Source organism: Bos mutus, chromosome 3 (assembly GCF_027580195.1).
Source record: "Bos mutus isolate GX-2022 chromosome 3, NWIPB_WYAK_1.1, whole genome shotgun sequence".
NCBI lineage: Eukaryota > Metazoa > Chordata > Mammalia > Artiodactyla > Bovidae > Bos > Bos mutus.
This window is the reverse complement of record NC_091619.1, coordinates 79,196,808-79,214,411: the sequence shown is the minus strand read 5'-3', so window position 1 is coordinate 79,214,411 and position 17,604 is coordinate 79,196,808. Positions and strand designations below refer to the sequence as shown.

General features: G+C 41.9%; 1 protein-coding gene and 1 pseudogene across 1 annotated transcript in view; one reads left to right on the top strand and one right to left on the bottom strand.

Annotated features, from left to right (window-relative positions):
• ROR1 (receptor tyrosine kinase like orphan receptor 1) overlaps window positions 1-17,604 on the top strand; it is a 472,088-nt gene that overhangs the window by 423,443 nt on the left and 31,041 nt on the right. Inside the window, exons 5-7 of the mRNA XM_070367903.1 lie at window positions 3,965-4,092; window positions 6,176-6,493; window positions 8,225-8,470. Coding sequence (XP_070224004.1) covers window positions 3,965-4,092; window positions 6,176-6,493; window positions 8,225-8,470 — 692 coding nt within the window. The remainder of the gene's footprint in view (window positions 1-3,964; window positions 4,093-6,175; window positions 6,494-8,224; window positions 8,471-17,604) is intronic.
• LOC138987373 (U5 spliceosomal RNA) lies at window positions 8,913-9,048 on the bottom strand (annotated as a pseudogene).

Below are 17,604 nucleotides of genomic sequence, written 5' to 3'. Positions count from 1 at the left end.
GGCAAATCTAATTCTTCTGCTTACTGTGCCACAGTGGACAAGTTCTTTTGTTCTTTCTGACTCTACAGCTTTCTCATCTGTAAAATGGGAACACTTACATCTTCACCTTCTGTATAAGACTGTTGTCAGCATTAAATGACTTAATATTGACTTTGTATGTAAATGAAATTTAACAATGCCTAAAACAGAGTAAAGGCTCATTATAAATCCTCTTATTTATTATTAGGCTGATTTACTTTAAAGTAGGATTGAAAAGCAGAACATTATTATAGCCTGGTAGTCAAGCTTGAGCTTGAATTTTGTGATTAAATCCTAGCTCCTCCACTTGCTGGCCTTGTGAGTCTGAGTCAGTTACTTAACTTCTCTGAACTTGAGTCTCTCACTCAGATAAATAAGGATAATAACGCCACAAGGGGCCACTTTGAAGAAAGCACTTATCATAGTACTCAGCACAGAGAGTGGCAGAACACTTAATACATGTTTGTTTTTCTAGTGCTGTGGTTCTCGACCACAGTCAAATCACCTGAGAGCTTTTTAAAATGCTTAATACCTAAGCTGCATCCCCAGAGACTGTGATTTAATAGGTCCAAGGTGGGGTTTGGACATTGGAATTTGCGAAAGCTTCTTAAGGAGATGGATACACAGCCAGGACTGAGAGCTACTCCTGAGCAGGTGACATCGCATACTCTTTTTGTTTGTTTGCTTGCTTGGTTTTTTATATCTGTCCCCAAGAGACTGGACTGGTCAGAGTATCAGGAATTCTGGGCACAATAAAAAATGTAATACACCTGCAGATTTAAAGCCCTCGATAAGAAATAGGCAGCCAAAGAATTGCATTCCATTTTATTCTGAAAAACAGTATTCAAAGGGTCTTTTCAGAATCTCGAATTGGAAAGGTGGTAAGAAGTTTAGCCTAAGCCTCACACATAAAATATGGGAACTCCCAGTAGGTCAGGGATTTATATCTGGGGGTAATTCCAGGGTTTTGTCCTCCCAAGAGATATAAATTGAGGCCTTGAGAGTTTAATGTGGGGGAGGAAGAAGTGTTCTCATAATGACACCTTAAAAATCCAGGACTCTGCTAATGCCTAGGGATAGAATAGCATCATCTATAATAGCAGGGGGGTGATGGTGTGGGGTACTTTCTGGCCTCAGGACTCCAGTTTTCAAGATCCAAGGCTGGGTCATCAAGAAACTTCTTTCTCCCCATAGGTTTATGGTATTAGTTACCCAATAAAAGTGGGGTTAATTTTACAACCCAAGTAAAATTTAAGCCAAAAAGGCTTCAACATTACTCTAGGATTTATGAAAGTAAACATGTGCAGTGCTTGCAGGATTTTGCAACATTAAAATTTCAATGTCTTTATGTCAGGTGTATGATATATTCATTTGTATGTGTACTTAAAGGTTACGTTTCTAAGAGCTTTGAACTACAAACTATTTGGGAGACTGTACTAGAGATACTGCTCCCATCTCCACCTTTAACTTGACTGTTTTAGTGAGTAGGGAGTAGAAAGCAGCTGAAAACGAGCGTCTTTTAAGGATCAGCTCGATCAGATTTTTTTCACATGGTTTCCTATTCTACCGGGCTTTCTAGACTCCCTCCCTGAACCCTCAGGTGTGGGTGTCCAGGGCCAGAGCTATGAACACAGTTGAGTTTACAAAGCAGAAGCTTAACAAATAACTATCTTTTAAATATCTTCTTCGGTACCTGCTAGTGTTAGTCGTTCAGTCATGTCTGACTCTTTGCAACCCCATGGACAACTGTAGCTGTTGTCCTCTGTCCATGGAATTCTCCAGGCAAGAATACTGGAGTGGGTAGCCATTCCCTTCTCCAAGGGATCTTCCCAACCTAGGATCAAACCTGGGTCTCCTGCATTCTAAGTCACTAGATTGGCAGATTCTAAGTCACTAGGGAAGCCCTCTCAGTAACTGTAAGGGCTTTAATAACAATTATATGTTACCTCTGTGTAGCACTTTTTTAAAGCTTTTACACAGTTTAATAGGATCCTCATGACTTTGGTTCAGCAGTAAAGAATCCAATGCAGGAGACACAGGTTCTATCTCTGGGTCAGAAAGATCCCCTGAGGAAGGAAATGGCAAACCACTCCAGTATTTTTGCCTGGGAAATACCATGCACAAAGGAGTCTGGCAGGCTAGTCTACGGGGATGCAAAGAGACATGGCTTAGCAACTAAACAACAAACAGCAACATGACTTTGACCTATAGGGTTGGGAGGTCAATTATTATCTTCATCTTTTAGAGAAGAAAACCATAGCTCAGAGGATTTGAGAGGTTGCCTAAGGATAAGAAAGTGAAAGTGTTAGTCGCTCAATGATCTCCCACTCTTTGTGACCCCATAGACTGTAGCTCACCAGGCTCCTCTGTGCATGGTATTTCCCAGGCAAGAATACTGAGTGGGTTGCCATTTCCTCCTCCAGGGGATCTTCCCGACTCAGGGATAGAACCCAGGTCTCCTGTACTGCAAGCAGATTCTTTACTGTCATAGCCACCAGGGAATCACACCTAAGGATAAGCAAATGTTAAATCCAGCAGGAGAATTTGTTCTCCTGACTTTTGCTCTAAAGTATTTTAACTTAGAACAAACCAAAGAAGAAAAAAAATGATACTTCTTTCAGGCAAGATGTTGCTTCCAGCCAGGTTAACAGAGGAGGAGCATCTAGGGCAGAAGTCAGACCACAAGCCTGGCAGGTAGCCTTCTGCTTGGCTGTAGTTTGCCTTTCAGAATCATATTGATATCTTGTACTCTGGTGTCTTAGGTTTATCATAGGCCCGAGTGGGAGATTTTGGCCTCTGTCCTTTCAAGCTGAGCCTGCCATCTTGGGTCCTAATCTCCAGCCTTGGCTCTCCAGCCATTTGCTCCACAGTCACTAATCACACCACTTTCTGGAATCCCCTTCTTCAGAATGGGGCTTCCCTCATAGCTCAGTTGGTAAAGAATCCGCCTGTGATGCAGGAGACCCTGGTTCAATTCCTGGGTCAGAAAGATCTGCTGGAGAAGGGATAGGCTACCTACTCCAGTATTCTTAGGCTTCCCTTGTGGCTGAACTGGTAAAGAACCTGCCTGCAATGCGGGAGACCTGGGTTTGATCCCTGGGTTGGGAAGACCCCCTGGAGAAGGGAAAGGCTACCCACTCCAGTATTCTGGCCTGGAGAATTCCATGGACTAAGTCCATGGGGTCGAAAATAGTCGGACACAACTGAGCGACTTTCACTTTATCTTCAGAATAAAATCTGTGCCCTCCCTTTTATTATTAAAACTTGAGGCAACAATTTTTTTTTTTAAGATTTTGTTTTGTTTTAGCAACTTATGAAAGCAAGAACAATTGATATTTTCTCTGGATTTCCTGGGACTAAGTGACTGATCTGAGATTGCCCAGTCTGTGGTTTGCCATGGACACTCTCTGCAGTGTGGGGGTGATGGGTCTCAAGCAGGAGCCATGTAACTGGACTGCCCTCTGCTTTCCTTCCTGCAGCACCCAGCTTCTCACCACTTGGAGCTTCCTAATTGACATATCAGTCCGAGTAGGTCTTGGGGTGATGCACCCACCCCTTTGTAGCAAATGAAACAGAAATAATCTGTATTTAAAAAACAAAAAACTGTAGAACATGTGCCCAGATTTCCAACTCATTTCCTCTTTACTCTTACAACTACATCATCCTCCAGCCCACCACCAGCTGCGAAAATAAAAGTGTTTTCTCCCACATTTAAGGATGATTTTGTGCTTCAGGATGATATTTCTAGAGGTGAAGGAAACTTGACCAATGTGACCAACAGATGTTTTAAGCGATGGATGGAACTGAGGAGGAAGCCAGATTCTTTAACCCAGTCTTTAGGATACTGTGCCCGACTGCGCCCCCTAGTGACTGTCTGGGGCATCGCGCAGTGAGCGCCAACTGCGTGTGTGTCCTGCACCAGCTTATGTATGTGCTCTGTTTTCAGAGATGAGTATGAAGAAGATGGATTCTGTCAGCCGTACAGAGGGATTGCCTGTGCAAGATTTATTGGCAACCGCACTGTCTACATGGAGTCTTTGCACATGCAGGGGGAAATAGAAAATCAGATCACAGGTTGGTAGCAATGAAATTATATTTATACTTTGCACAACAGTTTTTCTCCCCAGAAGTTTTATTGAGCCCTTCTCTTGACAAAGGATTAGTCAAGGCATAGGGGTTAGGAACGGGGCCATAAAGAAGCCAGAGATATAATCTCTGCTCTGAAATTTACATTAGAATAATTTATTAAAGGTTGCCCTTAGAGGAAAAGGAGGCTTTGAGAAGTCTCACTTTTATTCAAACACTCAATAAATATTATTGAGTGCTTTTGGCATACCAGGACCTGGGCTGGGCATGGACGATGTGATGGTGTGGGGAATAAGCCAGGTATGTCTCTGCCCTCACAGAGCTTACTGTTTGGAAATAACATTGTGTTGACTAAAAGCGGATGAATTTAGAGTTAGAATTCTGGATATTAATCCCAATTTGCCATTAGTGTGACTTTGGAGAAAATCGTACTCTCCGTGGAAATCTCTTTCTTCATCTGGGAAGTGAGTGAGGAGGCGAGACGATCATGGGTCTATTCCTGCTCTAGCTTTCTCTATTTACCCTCCACTTTTCTGAATTGAAAGGATCTTTTTAATGGAAATCTAATGCTGAAGCACGACCTGGCACATACGAGGTAGGTAGTGTCGGCCACTACGCACGATTCTGTGTACCTTGTCGGATGGTCACAGCAGCCTGTGTCTCCCCCATTAGTGTGGTTATTATGCCTCGGTGCCCTGTGCATTAAATACATTAAAGTGGCTGTTCTGAAATTCTAATAAGGTTTCCAACATTAGCACTGAAAATATAAGACACCCCATTGCATCTGATATATTTCAGTATATGTCCCAAATGTTGACCTGGAATTCAGATGCCCTGTAGTTTAGCTGGCAACCCTATGATTTAAGAGAGGCAAGAACAGACCCAAGACACATAGCCAAAGGCCCAAAAACTATGTCACAAGAGGAATTTGAGGGAACCAAGAGGCGGCCAGGGGAATTATTTAACCTGAAGAAGCAACTATAGGAAGACGTATTTGCCAGGTGCTAAATCTCTCAGGCTTTCAAGAGGAAAGTCCATAAAATTCCAGAGAAGCAAGACTGGTAGGGAGAAGCTATAAAAGATACCTTTCAACTTAATAAAAAAATCACTTGAACATACTTTTTACTAAGTATTCACAAAAATAAATGGAAATTCTGATATAAGTATATAAATATTTGGTCACCCATTTATAGTAATCTTCTCTTGGACATTTTCAATGGATATCAGCTTACTGGAAAGTGTTACAGTTTTTTCTTTTTTAAAAAAAATCCATTTAACTTTGATTAACCCAGCACTTTTCCAAACTTGTTTAGCTATGGAACCCCAGTTTCTCAGACACTTTTAACATTCTACATAATTAATGTTCTGAGGAACATGCTTTGGGAAATTGTATACCAACAACTTCACAGGCTGCCTTGTGATTATAAGCTCCTTGTCAGTAGACATGTGCAAAGGCTGGTATGGGGATAAGAGATTAGGCAGAGCAACCACTAATATTCTACAATATACCTTGGACAACTGAGTTGTGCTCTTTGAGAACTTTCAAATGAGTTGCCTCATGTTCAGAAGATGGGATCAAAAGTCTTCAAATTATAAGGAAATTAAACCAGTTACCCAAGGTCATCCAAGAACTGAGAGGCAAGACTCAGAACTAAATAAATCCTGTGATTGGGCTCAGCCACTGTATAAAGCAAGTTCTGCCCTGCAGCTGTCAAAAGTTTTAGAAGCCTCACAAAACTAATAAAAAGTACCGGAAGAAACACAAAGTTCTGTTGCTTTGTAGTAAAAATGAAAAATATATTGTACTTTAACCTAATTAATTCTTTTTATTAGGAAACAGTACATATGTAACTTAATCCTGTTTTTTTAAACTTTGTAGTCAAAATTATTTTTTTCAAGCCAGTGAAAGTAAGCTGCTTAGACATCTGAAATGAATCTCCTTCCCTTGGCCTTGTCTGTTTGAGTACAGCAGATTCCTTCCAATGTGTGTTTACATCTGATATCTGTTGACTGGATAACCAGGGGAGATAAACCCTGCCTCTGGGAGTTAATAATTGTGTTTGTTTTCCAGCTGCCTTCACCATGATCGGCACCTCCAGTCACTTATCTGATAAGTGTTCTCAGTTCGCCATTCCTTCCCTGTGCCACTACGCCTTCCCATACTGTGATGAAACCTCGTCGGTCCCAAAGCCCCGGGACTTGTGTCGCGATGAATGCGAAATCCTGGAAAATGTCCTGTGTCAAACAGAGTACATTTTTGCGAGATCAAATCCCATGATATTGATGAGGCTGAAACTGCCAAACTGTGAAGATCTCCCTCAGCCCGAGAGTCCCGAAGCTGCAAACTGTATCCGGATTGGAATTCCCATGGCGGATCCCATCAATAAAAGTAGGTGGTAGCCCCTGACCTTCTGTTCTGCCTCAGGGGCCAGCAGCCCCAGGAAAACTGGACCTTGATCCTCAGTATTAATTTTGTGTTGGTAGTCAGATTACTTCCCAGTGGTCCAGATATCATGTGGGGGCTGAGCTTCCAGTGGGTAAGATGCAGTGCCATTCTTCAAAAAGTTACATGAGGAAGATAATTTTAAAATATGGCTTCTGGTTCCTTAATGACTTAAAAATAGAATTACTGTATGTCCCAATAATGCCACTCCTGGATATATGCCCAAAAGAATTAAAAATGGGTGTTCAAAAAAAACTTGTGCAGAAAGGTTCATAATAGCTCTGTTCACCATAGCTAAAAGTTGTAAACAACCCAAATGTCCATCAGTGGGTAAGTAGATGAATATATTGTGGCATATCCACATAACGAAATATTGCATGCTGTATGCTAAGTCATTTCAGTCGTGTCTGACTCTGTGGGACCCCGTGGACTGTAGACCGCCAGGCTCCTCTGTCCGTGGGATTCTCCAGGCAAGAATACTGGAGTAGTTTGCCAGGCCCTCCTCCAAGGGATCTTCCGCAATGAGATATTATTTATCCAAAAAAAAAAAAAGTAAAATCCTGTTACATCCTATAATATGGCTGAACCTTAAAAAGACTGTTATAGAAAGAAGTCAGACACCATTGTATGAGTTCATTTATATACAATATCCAAAGTGGACAATTCCATGGAGATAGAAAGCAGATTGCCAGGTGTAGGGACTAGGGGAGAGTGTGGAATGACTGCTTAATGAAATAGGGTTTCCTTTGGGGATGATGTATGTGTTCTAGGATGAGATAGTAGTTAAGGTTGCACAATATTTTGAATGTTCTAAATACATTAATGGTAAATTGCATTATATTGTATTATACCACTATCTATCTATCTATCTATATATGGGAGTTTGCCTCCATCCTCTCACTGCCAACAAACAAAAGACTGTTTTCTGTGCATTTCCGCTCCATCTATATTATACTTTACTGGTAATGTTTTCATTTCCTTTTGGCAGTTAACTCTTTTATTAGTTAAATAAGTTAGTGCACCTAAAATGCTTAGAACTATGCTTAACATATAATAGCAATACCATCTTTATTACTATTATTACTCTCATCTTATCATTACCCCTCCAGATTTCAGTTTATTTCAGCTTAATCCATTTTTGCCATGGTTTCAAGCATCATCTCCCGGAAGGAAGATTTAATAGGACCTGCTTCTTGAAGATGTCCAGTGTATCAGCATGGCAATGGCCAAACTCCTGTCGGAAACCCCTAGTGCACTGCTGCTAAGGAACATCTTCTGAGGGCTACATTCTTTATCCCATGACCTATCCATCTATCTCATGTCTAAGGTCACCAAGCAGAAATGGAAAGAACAGTCCCTGCACCATTCACTAGGCGATTGCTCCTGTGCCCCTGGATCCTGCCCCGGTTCTGATTTTTTTCTGTGTTCCATATAAAAAATAATTGTGGAGACTGGTTTCCCTCCTCAAGCATACTCTCTAAATCCTCCCAGCAGTGTCACTGCAAGGTCTGCTCTGTGTCCCAGCCCAGCATGCGGGAGATTGCCACGTGGCCCCGACCGGCAGGGAAGCCTCGGCCGTGAGGGTAACTGCACGTCTTCCCTCCAGAAACTGCTGGCCAGGAGCTCCGGCACTGTCTCTGTTTCTCACACTTTGGGCTCTTCTTTCATGTATTTCAGATCACAAGTGCTATAATAGCACAGGCGTGGACTACCGGGGCACCGTCAGTGTGACCAAATCAGGGCGCCAGTGCCAGCCCTGGAATTCCCAGTATCCCCACACGCACACCTTCACCGCCCTCCGCTTCCCAGAGCTGAATGGAGGACACTCCTACTGCCGCAACCCGGGGAATCAGAAGGAAGCGCCCTGGTGCTTCACCTTGGATGAAAACTATAAGTTTGACCTGTGTGACATCCCAGCATGTGGTAAATACTCTCACTGCTTTCCATGGCTTCAGTCACTTTGAAACAGTGGTCCTCAACCTTTTTGGCACCAGGGACCAGTTATGTGGAAGACAGTTCTTCCACAGTCCAGGCGATGAGGGGATGGTTTGGGGATGATTCAAGGGCATTGCATTTATTGTGCACTTTATTTCCATTCTTATTACATCAGCTTCTCCTCAGAGCATCAGGCATTAGATCCCAGAGATTGGGGACCCCTGCTTTAAAAGATCCCAGCTCTATGCCCCTTCCCTTAGGAGAATCATATAAGGGGGCAAAGGAGGTTGATAATGTTTGTTTGATCTCTAACTCTGTTTCTAGGATAAATTTTGTTGTCTGAGCAGAAAATACCTTTTTGGATACCAAAGCACACTCTCATGGAGAAGACAATGGCATCCCACTCCAGTACTCTTTTCTTTTTTCTTTTAGCCTTGCAAAAGCAAGGCCTCAAAAAATTGAGTAAAAACTCAGAATTGTTCCTCTCCACAGAAATCTTTAGTAAAAGGCGAAAGATTTACCACTCCAGTACTCTTGCCTGGAAAATCCCATGGACGGAGGAGCCTGGTGGGCTGCAGTCCATGGGGTCGCTAAGAGTCAGACACGACTGAGCGACTTCACTTTCACTTCTCACTTTCATGCATTGGAGAAGGAAATGGCAACCCACTCCAGTGTTCTTGCCTGGAGAATCCCAGGGATAGGGCTGCCATCTATGGGGTCTCACAGAGTTGGACACAACTGAAGTGACTTAGCAGTAGCACACTCTCAAGGAAGAAACTGCTTTTATGCCTGCTGCCGTTGTATTAGTGGGTATAACAGGCACCATCTCTCTGGAAGTACAGGAGAAGCAGCTTATCACAGTCATTCGTGAAGTGAAATGTTATGCACGATGGTCCATGTCCAAGTGTACCTTTTTTAGCACAACAGGTGTATTGGAAGCAGAAAGAGAACTGTTTTTTCTGTGTCCTTGAGAAAACCCACAAGAGAGAATGAATCTATAGCCAGTACTCAGGGATCCAGGGCAACCTGCAGATAAACTGTGTCCTTTGCCTCATCCTTTTATACTGCAGAAATATAGGAAGAAAATGAAACTTCTGAATCAGTTTGTACCTTTTTCTAGAAAATGTTTGGAGGGTAAGAGAGAGAATGAAAATGTTGGTGATACTGGGAGTTTCAGATGATTTTTTAATGATTTGTCTTCCTGATTACAGTTCTCATAAATAACATCACTTGAGTTTCCCAGGCCTAGGGGGAGCATCAGAATGTCATAGGAAAGCCACTCCAGTAAAATGGAAATAATAACGATTTACATTCAGGGTTTCTTAAGAGAATAAGTAAGTTGTTAACTGAAAAACTCTATGATATCTGGAAGATAGTAAATGTTTAATAAATATTTTCTTGTGTAATTTTTATGTAGTCAGTATATATATAAAGAGGAACTAACTGTAATTAGTATGTAATATACACATATCGAGGGCTTTCCCAGTAGCTCAGCAGTAATGAATCTGCCTGCAATGCAGGAGACCTGGGTTTGATCCCTGAGTAGAGAAGATCCCCTGGAGGAGGGCATGGCAACCCACTCCAGTATGGTTGCCTGGAGAGTCCCATGGACAGAGGAGCCTGGTGGGCTACAGTCCATGGGGTCTCAAAGAGTCAGACACGACTGAAGAGACTGAGCACCCATGTACTCACTACACATATAGAGAAATGCTTGTTTTCAGCAAATATTGTTTGAGCCTGTTGTGGAGTAGGGAGGCTGAAAAAGGTAAAAATGTGATTCATATTACAATCGCAATGCAGTGTGTGTGATACAGTAGAAGTTAGCACAAATGCTGTGAAACAAAGAACAGGAAGCTGAAATATACTACAGCAATCATTAGGGAAAAGTAGCAAAAATATTGAAAGAATTCTCAGTGATGAAAATTGGGGAAACCATTATACTACAGTTTCCTTCTTACATGTTATCTGTTATGCCATATCGTCTTCCCTTGCAAAATGGTTTTAGGGATGGTTCAATATGCTCAGTTTGAAAAAGAGGTGACCAGCCACTAGGCTTTAAAATGCCTTCATATGCAGCATAAAGAACAAATTATGACATTAACTCTTCCAGAGCCACCATTGGAAACTTCAAAGAAAATTATTCTGTATTTTTTAAATAATGAGCACTTAAAATTTATGGTTTTCCCACATGCTATATTCAACATGAAAAGGAGAGTTATAATCACTTACTTAATTGCCCCATCCCTTCTCCTACATCAGGTAGGTGTGAAAATCTGCCAGAGAGCCAGGGATAATTGCAACAATTACTGAGCACGTCCCATGTGCTAGGCATCATTCTTGGGGTTTCCAAGGCTTTATTTATACTCACCCTCTCCCTGAGACAGAGAATGGTGTTATTAACCCTTCCCTGGTGGCTCAGATGGTAAAGAATCCGCCTGCAATGGGGGAAACCTGGGTTCGATCCCTGGGTTGGGAAGATCCCCTGGAGGAGGGCATGGCGACCCACTCCTGTATTCTTGCCTGGAGAATTCCCATGGACAAAGCAGCCTGGCGGTCTGTGGTCCATAGGGTCGCAAAGAGTCAGACACGACTGAGTGACTGAGCACAGCACATACTGCTCATGATGAAACTGAGGCTCAGACAACAACAGAGTTACTCCACTAGTCTGTCTGACTCATCTTCCTGCTACTCCATTGTGCTGTCTTAGGAGACTGATCTGTGTCCTTAAGGAAACCAAATGAATTATTTTAAGGGAAAAAAATGCATTGTTACTTGACTCCAGGTGAACACCATTGTCCTGTGGGTGACTTTTGGCCCAGAATTTCCAACTGCAATCCTCATCTGAAGTAGGGAAATACACAGACATAGGGAACAGATATGTGGTAGCCAAGGGGGACAGGGAGATAGGAGGTAAGGATTGGGAGTTTGGGATTAGTGGACACAAACTAGTATATATTGGCTGGATAAACAGCAAAGTCCTACTGTATAGCACAGGTTACTATGTTCAGTATCCAATGAAAAGAAGAGACACATGTATTAACTGAGTCCCTTTCTCTCAGCAGAAATTAACACAACACTATAAACCAAGTATACTGGAATACAATTTTTAAAAATAAAAAAAGAAGTAGGGAGATAATTTACTCATGAGCTGGAAGGTTTGTTGATAATTGGGTTCAAGCTTTATTACAATTAGTTTAAGTCAAGACCTGATACCTAGAAAGTATTGATTTTCATTTCAGCATCATTCTTTAGGGAATCAGACCAAAAACACTCTCTGAGGCATGAAAGAAAGCCTTCAGCAGTCTTTCAGACCTTAGACAGAGAGAGAAAGACCACCTATATTCTCTACCATGTGCCTGCATGGTGCTTCGTGGTTTCCGTCTTCATCTCCATCTAAAATTCATCACCACACTGTGGGACAGATGTTATTAACATATCCTACCAAGGTATATGTCTAAATGAGATAACTCATAGCATTGGACCTTGAACCCTTGTCTACTTGCATATAGCTCCGACCAAACTCGAAGTTCGTGTTCTTTTCCCAGACACTTTGCTATCTCCCACTGAAAGATCTTTCAGAAATAAATAAAAGGATGACAGTAGGCTCTCTGGATTTCAGTACACTGATTCCCATAACATGATATGGCATCAAAACACGTTCCCTTGCTAATGAAGAAATCCATCACAGTGCTTCTCAGTATATTATTATAGTATTAATCAGTTCAGTGATGATCTCAGGAAACCCTAAGATATTGCTTTCTGAATATCAATCTGCAGAATTCTGAGGACTGGTTAATTCCAGTCACGTGAGAGAGAAATTTGGATGAAAGGTAAATCTACAGATGACAAGCCAGTTTTCACCACTTATAATAATAATTTTTTTAAAAGAACATTTTCACTTCATTTTGAAAGAAAACAGTTCCTTTTGGATTCTTCAGGCCAAGCCACAAATACATCCATTAAAGGAACAGGGAATCCTTGACATGTGATCAATAAACAGCTGCTGAGAGGCTAGTGGCTCCCTAGGGTATGAATTACAGAAGAGAGTAGGTCGGCATCAGCTGTTGTTCTAAGATGAGTCTTCTTGTAATTGCCCCTCAATAGCCCACCTCTAACAAAGTAATCATACAGAATCCTACTTTTATAACATTTCTTTAGAGCATTTGCTTTTTTTCTCATTTCATCCTTAGAAAAATCATGAAAGATAAAGTAGGAATTTCCTGCCCTATTTTAACATATGAGACAGCCAAGGTCTAGGGAAGTGGTAGGACTTACCCAAGAACATAAATGAGTTAATAGAAACCAGGTCTCCTGTCTCTGGGGCCACTCACTCTTTGTTCTATACCAGTGGTTCTCAAACAGGGGAAGTTTTGCCTTCCAGAGAACATTTAGCAATATCTGGAGATATTTTGGTCATCACAACTGAGTGGGGTTGGGGAAAGCTTTATTGTTGCTGTTCAGTCACTAAATTGTGTCTGACTCTTTGTGACCCCACGGACTGTATGTCACCAACAGGCTCCTCTGTCCATGGGATTTCCCAGGCGAGAATACTGGAGTGGGTTGCCCTTTCCTTCTCCAGGGGATCTTCCTGACCCAGGGATTGAACCTGTGCCTCCTGCTTTGGCAGGCAGATTCTTTCTTTGACATTGAGTCACTAGGGAAGCCTGGGGGAATGCTACTAGCTTCTCTCGTGCAGAGGCCAGGGATTCTGCTGAACACCCCAGAATGCACAGAAGAGCTCACACAAAGAATTATCCAGCCCAAAACGCCAGTAGTGCCAGGTTTGGGAAACTCTGAGACTGAATTAGAATTACACAATTTAGACTATAGAATATAGTATATTGTATATACTGTATAAATTATATAATTTAAACTATAGAATAACAATATTAAACAGCAGTTACCATTTATTGATTGCTTACAAAGAACCACTATGTGAAGAGTTTTTCTTTTTAAAGCATTATCTCATGTATAGTAGCTCTATAACTGTATGAGTTGCATTTTATTTTACCCAGGAAGAGAAAAATAAGACTTAGAGAAGTTAAATAACTTGTCCAAGGCCACACGATTAATAAGAAGTGGACCCAGGATTCAAAGCTGTAGCCTGTCTTGTAAATTCTATGATTTATGTATGTGTGTGTCTGTGTATATAAATAGATAGGTGGGTAGATGGATGGATAGATAGATGGATTGATAGATTGGTGATAGAGATATGGAGAATAACTTTGTATCTTATAATGAGGTGTAAGCTTGTGGGGCATATTTGCAATGAGTCCTTTTCCTCCTTCCTCTCCAAGGGGATGGAATCTCATGGGAATGTTCCTGCATTCTTTAGTTAAGTCAAAGTTAAAGAGGTTGCAAAATCTCCATGGGGTTTCTCATTTTCCTACTGATATCTTTTGTTTTCATTTCAACTAAGTAAGGCTGAAAGAAGTATAGACCTAATTAAATGCAGAATGTGAGCATTTGTTATAGTTTCTAGAATAAAGGCATTTGAGAACAGTGTGCCCCAGATCGTTTTATCTGTGAACTTTTACTCTAAGACAGAACATAAAATTAAACACAACCAAATATGTCTGTTGTGAATTCTGGGAATTGGCTTAGCTAGGGCTGTGTGCATGAGCCCAGGCAGCGCCTGGAGAAGAGGAAAGAACAAAAGAAGTTTGCGCCAGACTTGAGCTCTTACCTTCCCTGTCTTTTCTTTCCTATCCCAGATATCCAGCAATTAGAACAGTTATTATTTATTCATTCACTTACTGAAACCAATGTATATATGTTGAACTTCTACTATGCTTTAGATTTTATGAACAAGCTGTGCCCTCCTGTAGCTTACAATCTAGTAGAAGAATCAGAGGGGGAAAACACAAATCACTTTAAACACTATAGTTCCCCGTGTTCCTGTGTGCTGTAATGTGCTTTTCTGTGTGTGCTAATATTTGCTATTGGTTGAACACTGTGTGAAGTTCTTTACAATAGCATCTGGCCTATGACTTAGCTGATGCTTAATAAAATGTGTGGAGTTAACCCTCATAATAACCACAGGCTAAAGGTATCACCTCCATTTTACTGATGGAAAAGCTGAGACAATGTTGTTTTTACTAAAGATAAGATTGGGTCCGCAGGATTCAAGGTCCAGCCTGTGTCCACCACACTACAGATATTTAAAGAACAAATTCTATCTTATTCAGAAGAATAAACATTCCTTTATCGTTTTCCTTTCCCCTTTGATCCTTATGAGCTCTCTAGGTCATCTTTTTTCTTAATCTTTGTTTGTTTGTTTATTTATTTTTGTCCATGCTGGATCTTTGTTAATGTGCGGGCTTTTCTCTAATTGTGGTGAGCTGGGGGCTACTCTCTAATCGTGGGACACGGGCTTCTCATTGCACTGGCTTCTCTTGTTGCTGAGCACAGGCTCTAGATATACGGGCTTCCGTAGTTGTGGCACACGGACTTAGTTGCTCTATGGCATGTGAAATCTTCCCGGACTAGGGATCTAACCCATAGCCCCTGCATTGGCAGGTGGATTCTTATCCACCAAGTTACCAGGGAAGTCTGTCTCTACGTCTTTGATTTTCTTACTTGAAGCTGCGCAGATGCAGGAATGGAGCCCCCAGCCATAAGACATCTACTCTGAGACCAGGGTGTTCAGGGTGTTCTTAGCCTCAGCCTGATAGGGACTAGTTCCCCTGGCAGCTCCACCCAGGCCTCACATCGTTTGCCCTTTTCCCGTTAAGTCCTAAGTCTCCTCCCTTCCTGGCAGCCCTGGGTTCCCAGTCCTCAGAGTTGGCCATCTTCCCTGAGATCCTGCCTGCAAACCTTCATTTGCTACGTTTTCACCTCTAGTCCCTGTGGCCACCTTCCAAGCCAAATACTGTGGACTGGGTGGAAACGAAGTCGAAAAAGAAACATTTGCCTATGTTCTTTCCAACTGGCACCTAGGCACACCTCCCAACTCACAGTTTCACTGTAGCCCTTATCATTGCTGTTTTGTGCAGCTCTGAGAGGGAAACTGTGAAAAAGGTCTATTTCTCTGGGAGCTCCTTTTGCATTGATCTGACCATTTCCCTTGGTCCATATTTTCTGTCTTCTCAACTAATTAAGATCTCCTATTTGTTTCTTTTTTTGAACTGTAGTGAGGAGGCAGAACCTTGATTACATTCACATTTTCATGTTCAAACCTTAGCCCTTTATTTGGAGAAGGAAATGGCAACCTACTCCAGTATTCTTGCCTGGAGAATCTCAGGGACAGGGAAGCCTGGTGGGCAGCCGTCTATGGGGTCACACAGAGTTGGACATGACTGAAGCAACTTAACAACAGTAACAGCAACAGCCCTTTATTTCCACCTAGATGAGTCTTGATTCTTCTACTATCCAGGCCGGTGTGTTTCAATCACTGCTAAATAAAGGTTTCTTCATCCACCAAAGAACCAGAGCTTCCAAACAGTGGTATTGTTTTTACTCCTAAACCAGCTTCACCAAAGAGTACCCATTGATAAGAAAAGTAGTGAGCCATTTGGCTCCATATGGAGTTTTCATACCTGGCCTGTTGCTTTTGTATTTCCTTTTAAGTCCTTGGCTTGCACCGGTTTGCCAAAGGGCACGTTGCCCAATTCTGTGCCTGAATAGCCCTGACTTGTCCCATCACCTTACAAACACCCACCCTGGGTTCTGCTTTGTCACAAACCATTTTCTCCAACGTGGTGGTTTACAGTTTGGGGCAAGGCAGATGTTTTCCAGATTGCGAACACTGCAGTTTTTAACTCACTCTGTCAGCAGCCTTCTCCCATATTTCATAGAAGACCTGTTGTAAGGCAATTTGTCTTTCAGCCATTTCTTCAAACCAAAATTGAACATTACTGTGGATTGGATGTTGGGGAGGGGGAGCAGAGGAAGGAATAGAGCACTGCTTTGTATAGTTTGAAGTTTTCCGGAAGAGTTATTTTTGTGCTCCAGAGATTTTCAAGATGTACTTTGGTCTCCAGTCTTTGTCTATTTTCAGCAAAGTAAAGAACAATCGTTACCAAAAACTTATAACTGAGTCGTGTTTCACAAACATGTGTCAACATAAAATAATTTTCTCTAAAAGGATTTTTTTTTTAATTTTATTGTCTCCAGTATATATTGAGTCACTTCCCTAGTGTGTCAGCTACTCTAGCAATAAGCTTTGGAGGCCTTTAACTCTTTGGGCCCACCTCCATGCCGATAGGAAGTGCTCCTTGTCATTTTGAACTTTGAGTGACAGAACTCTGCTGTAACACCATGGCAATTGTTGTTACTGGCTTTGCATCAGTCAAGATTCTGGCAGGAAACAAAAAGCACAAGCAAATAGACTAAGGAGAATTTTATAAAGATATGGTTTTTAAAGGTGTTGGCAGGATTAGGATAAACCAATAAGGTGCAGGACCTGGGGCTAACAGGAGTGAAGCAATACCATTCTAGGCCTGGAGAGTCGATTACCCCTCCCCATAGAGTACAGCCGAGGCGGAAGAGAGGGCTGTCCAGCGTGTGCTGTGGCCTTTGGTAGAGGCAGGCAGGCAAGCCTCTGCAACCCAGCAGGAAGGGAGCCAGAGGAATAAACACACCAACCGTACTCTCTCTTCTTGCCCTGGGGTTCTTTTTATCATGCTAGTGCCTCCCAAGAGCTGGACCCAACTGGAAGCCAGAGTCCCATTAATCCTGGGCATAGAGATCAGCCTCAGCATAGAGCTGCATAGAAAATGACTAAGACTAGATCTGGTGAGCTGCGGACACTTAGGGGAAGTATTCATCACTGGCTTTAAATCAGTTGCTTTGTAAGAGAGTCCAAAGTTCAGTGGGGTCTAAGTAAGGTACATCAACTCCGTTTATAAAATCAGAGCATCTTAAAGGAAGATAGAAATCAAACAACCTCTGCTTGAACATGCCAGAGACCTGCAGAGACAAGGTTATCTCTCTAACCAAAGTTATGTGCTGGTTCCCCCTGTTCAAATCTGCCTTTGTATGCCAGAAGCTAAAACTTGTATGTGAAATCTCCTGATTTTTGTTTTTTTTTTTCTCTTAAATGTGAGCCACTACTTTAAATTGGGGGGAAATAAAAAGCTAGTAAGGAACAAGTGTGTATACTATAACTGGTTTTTAACATC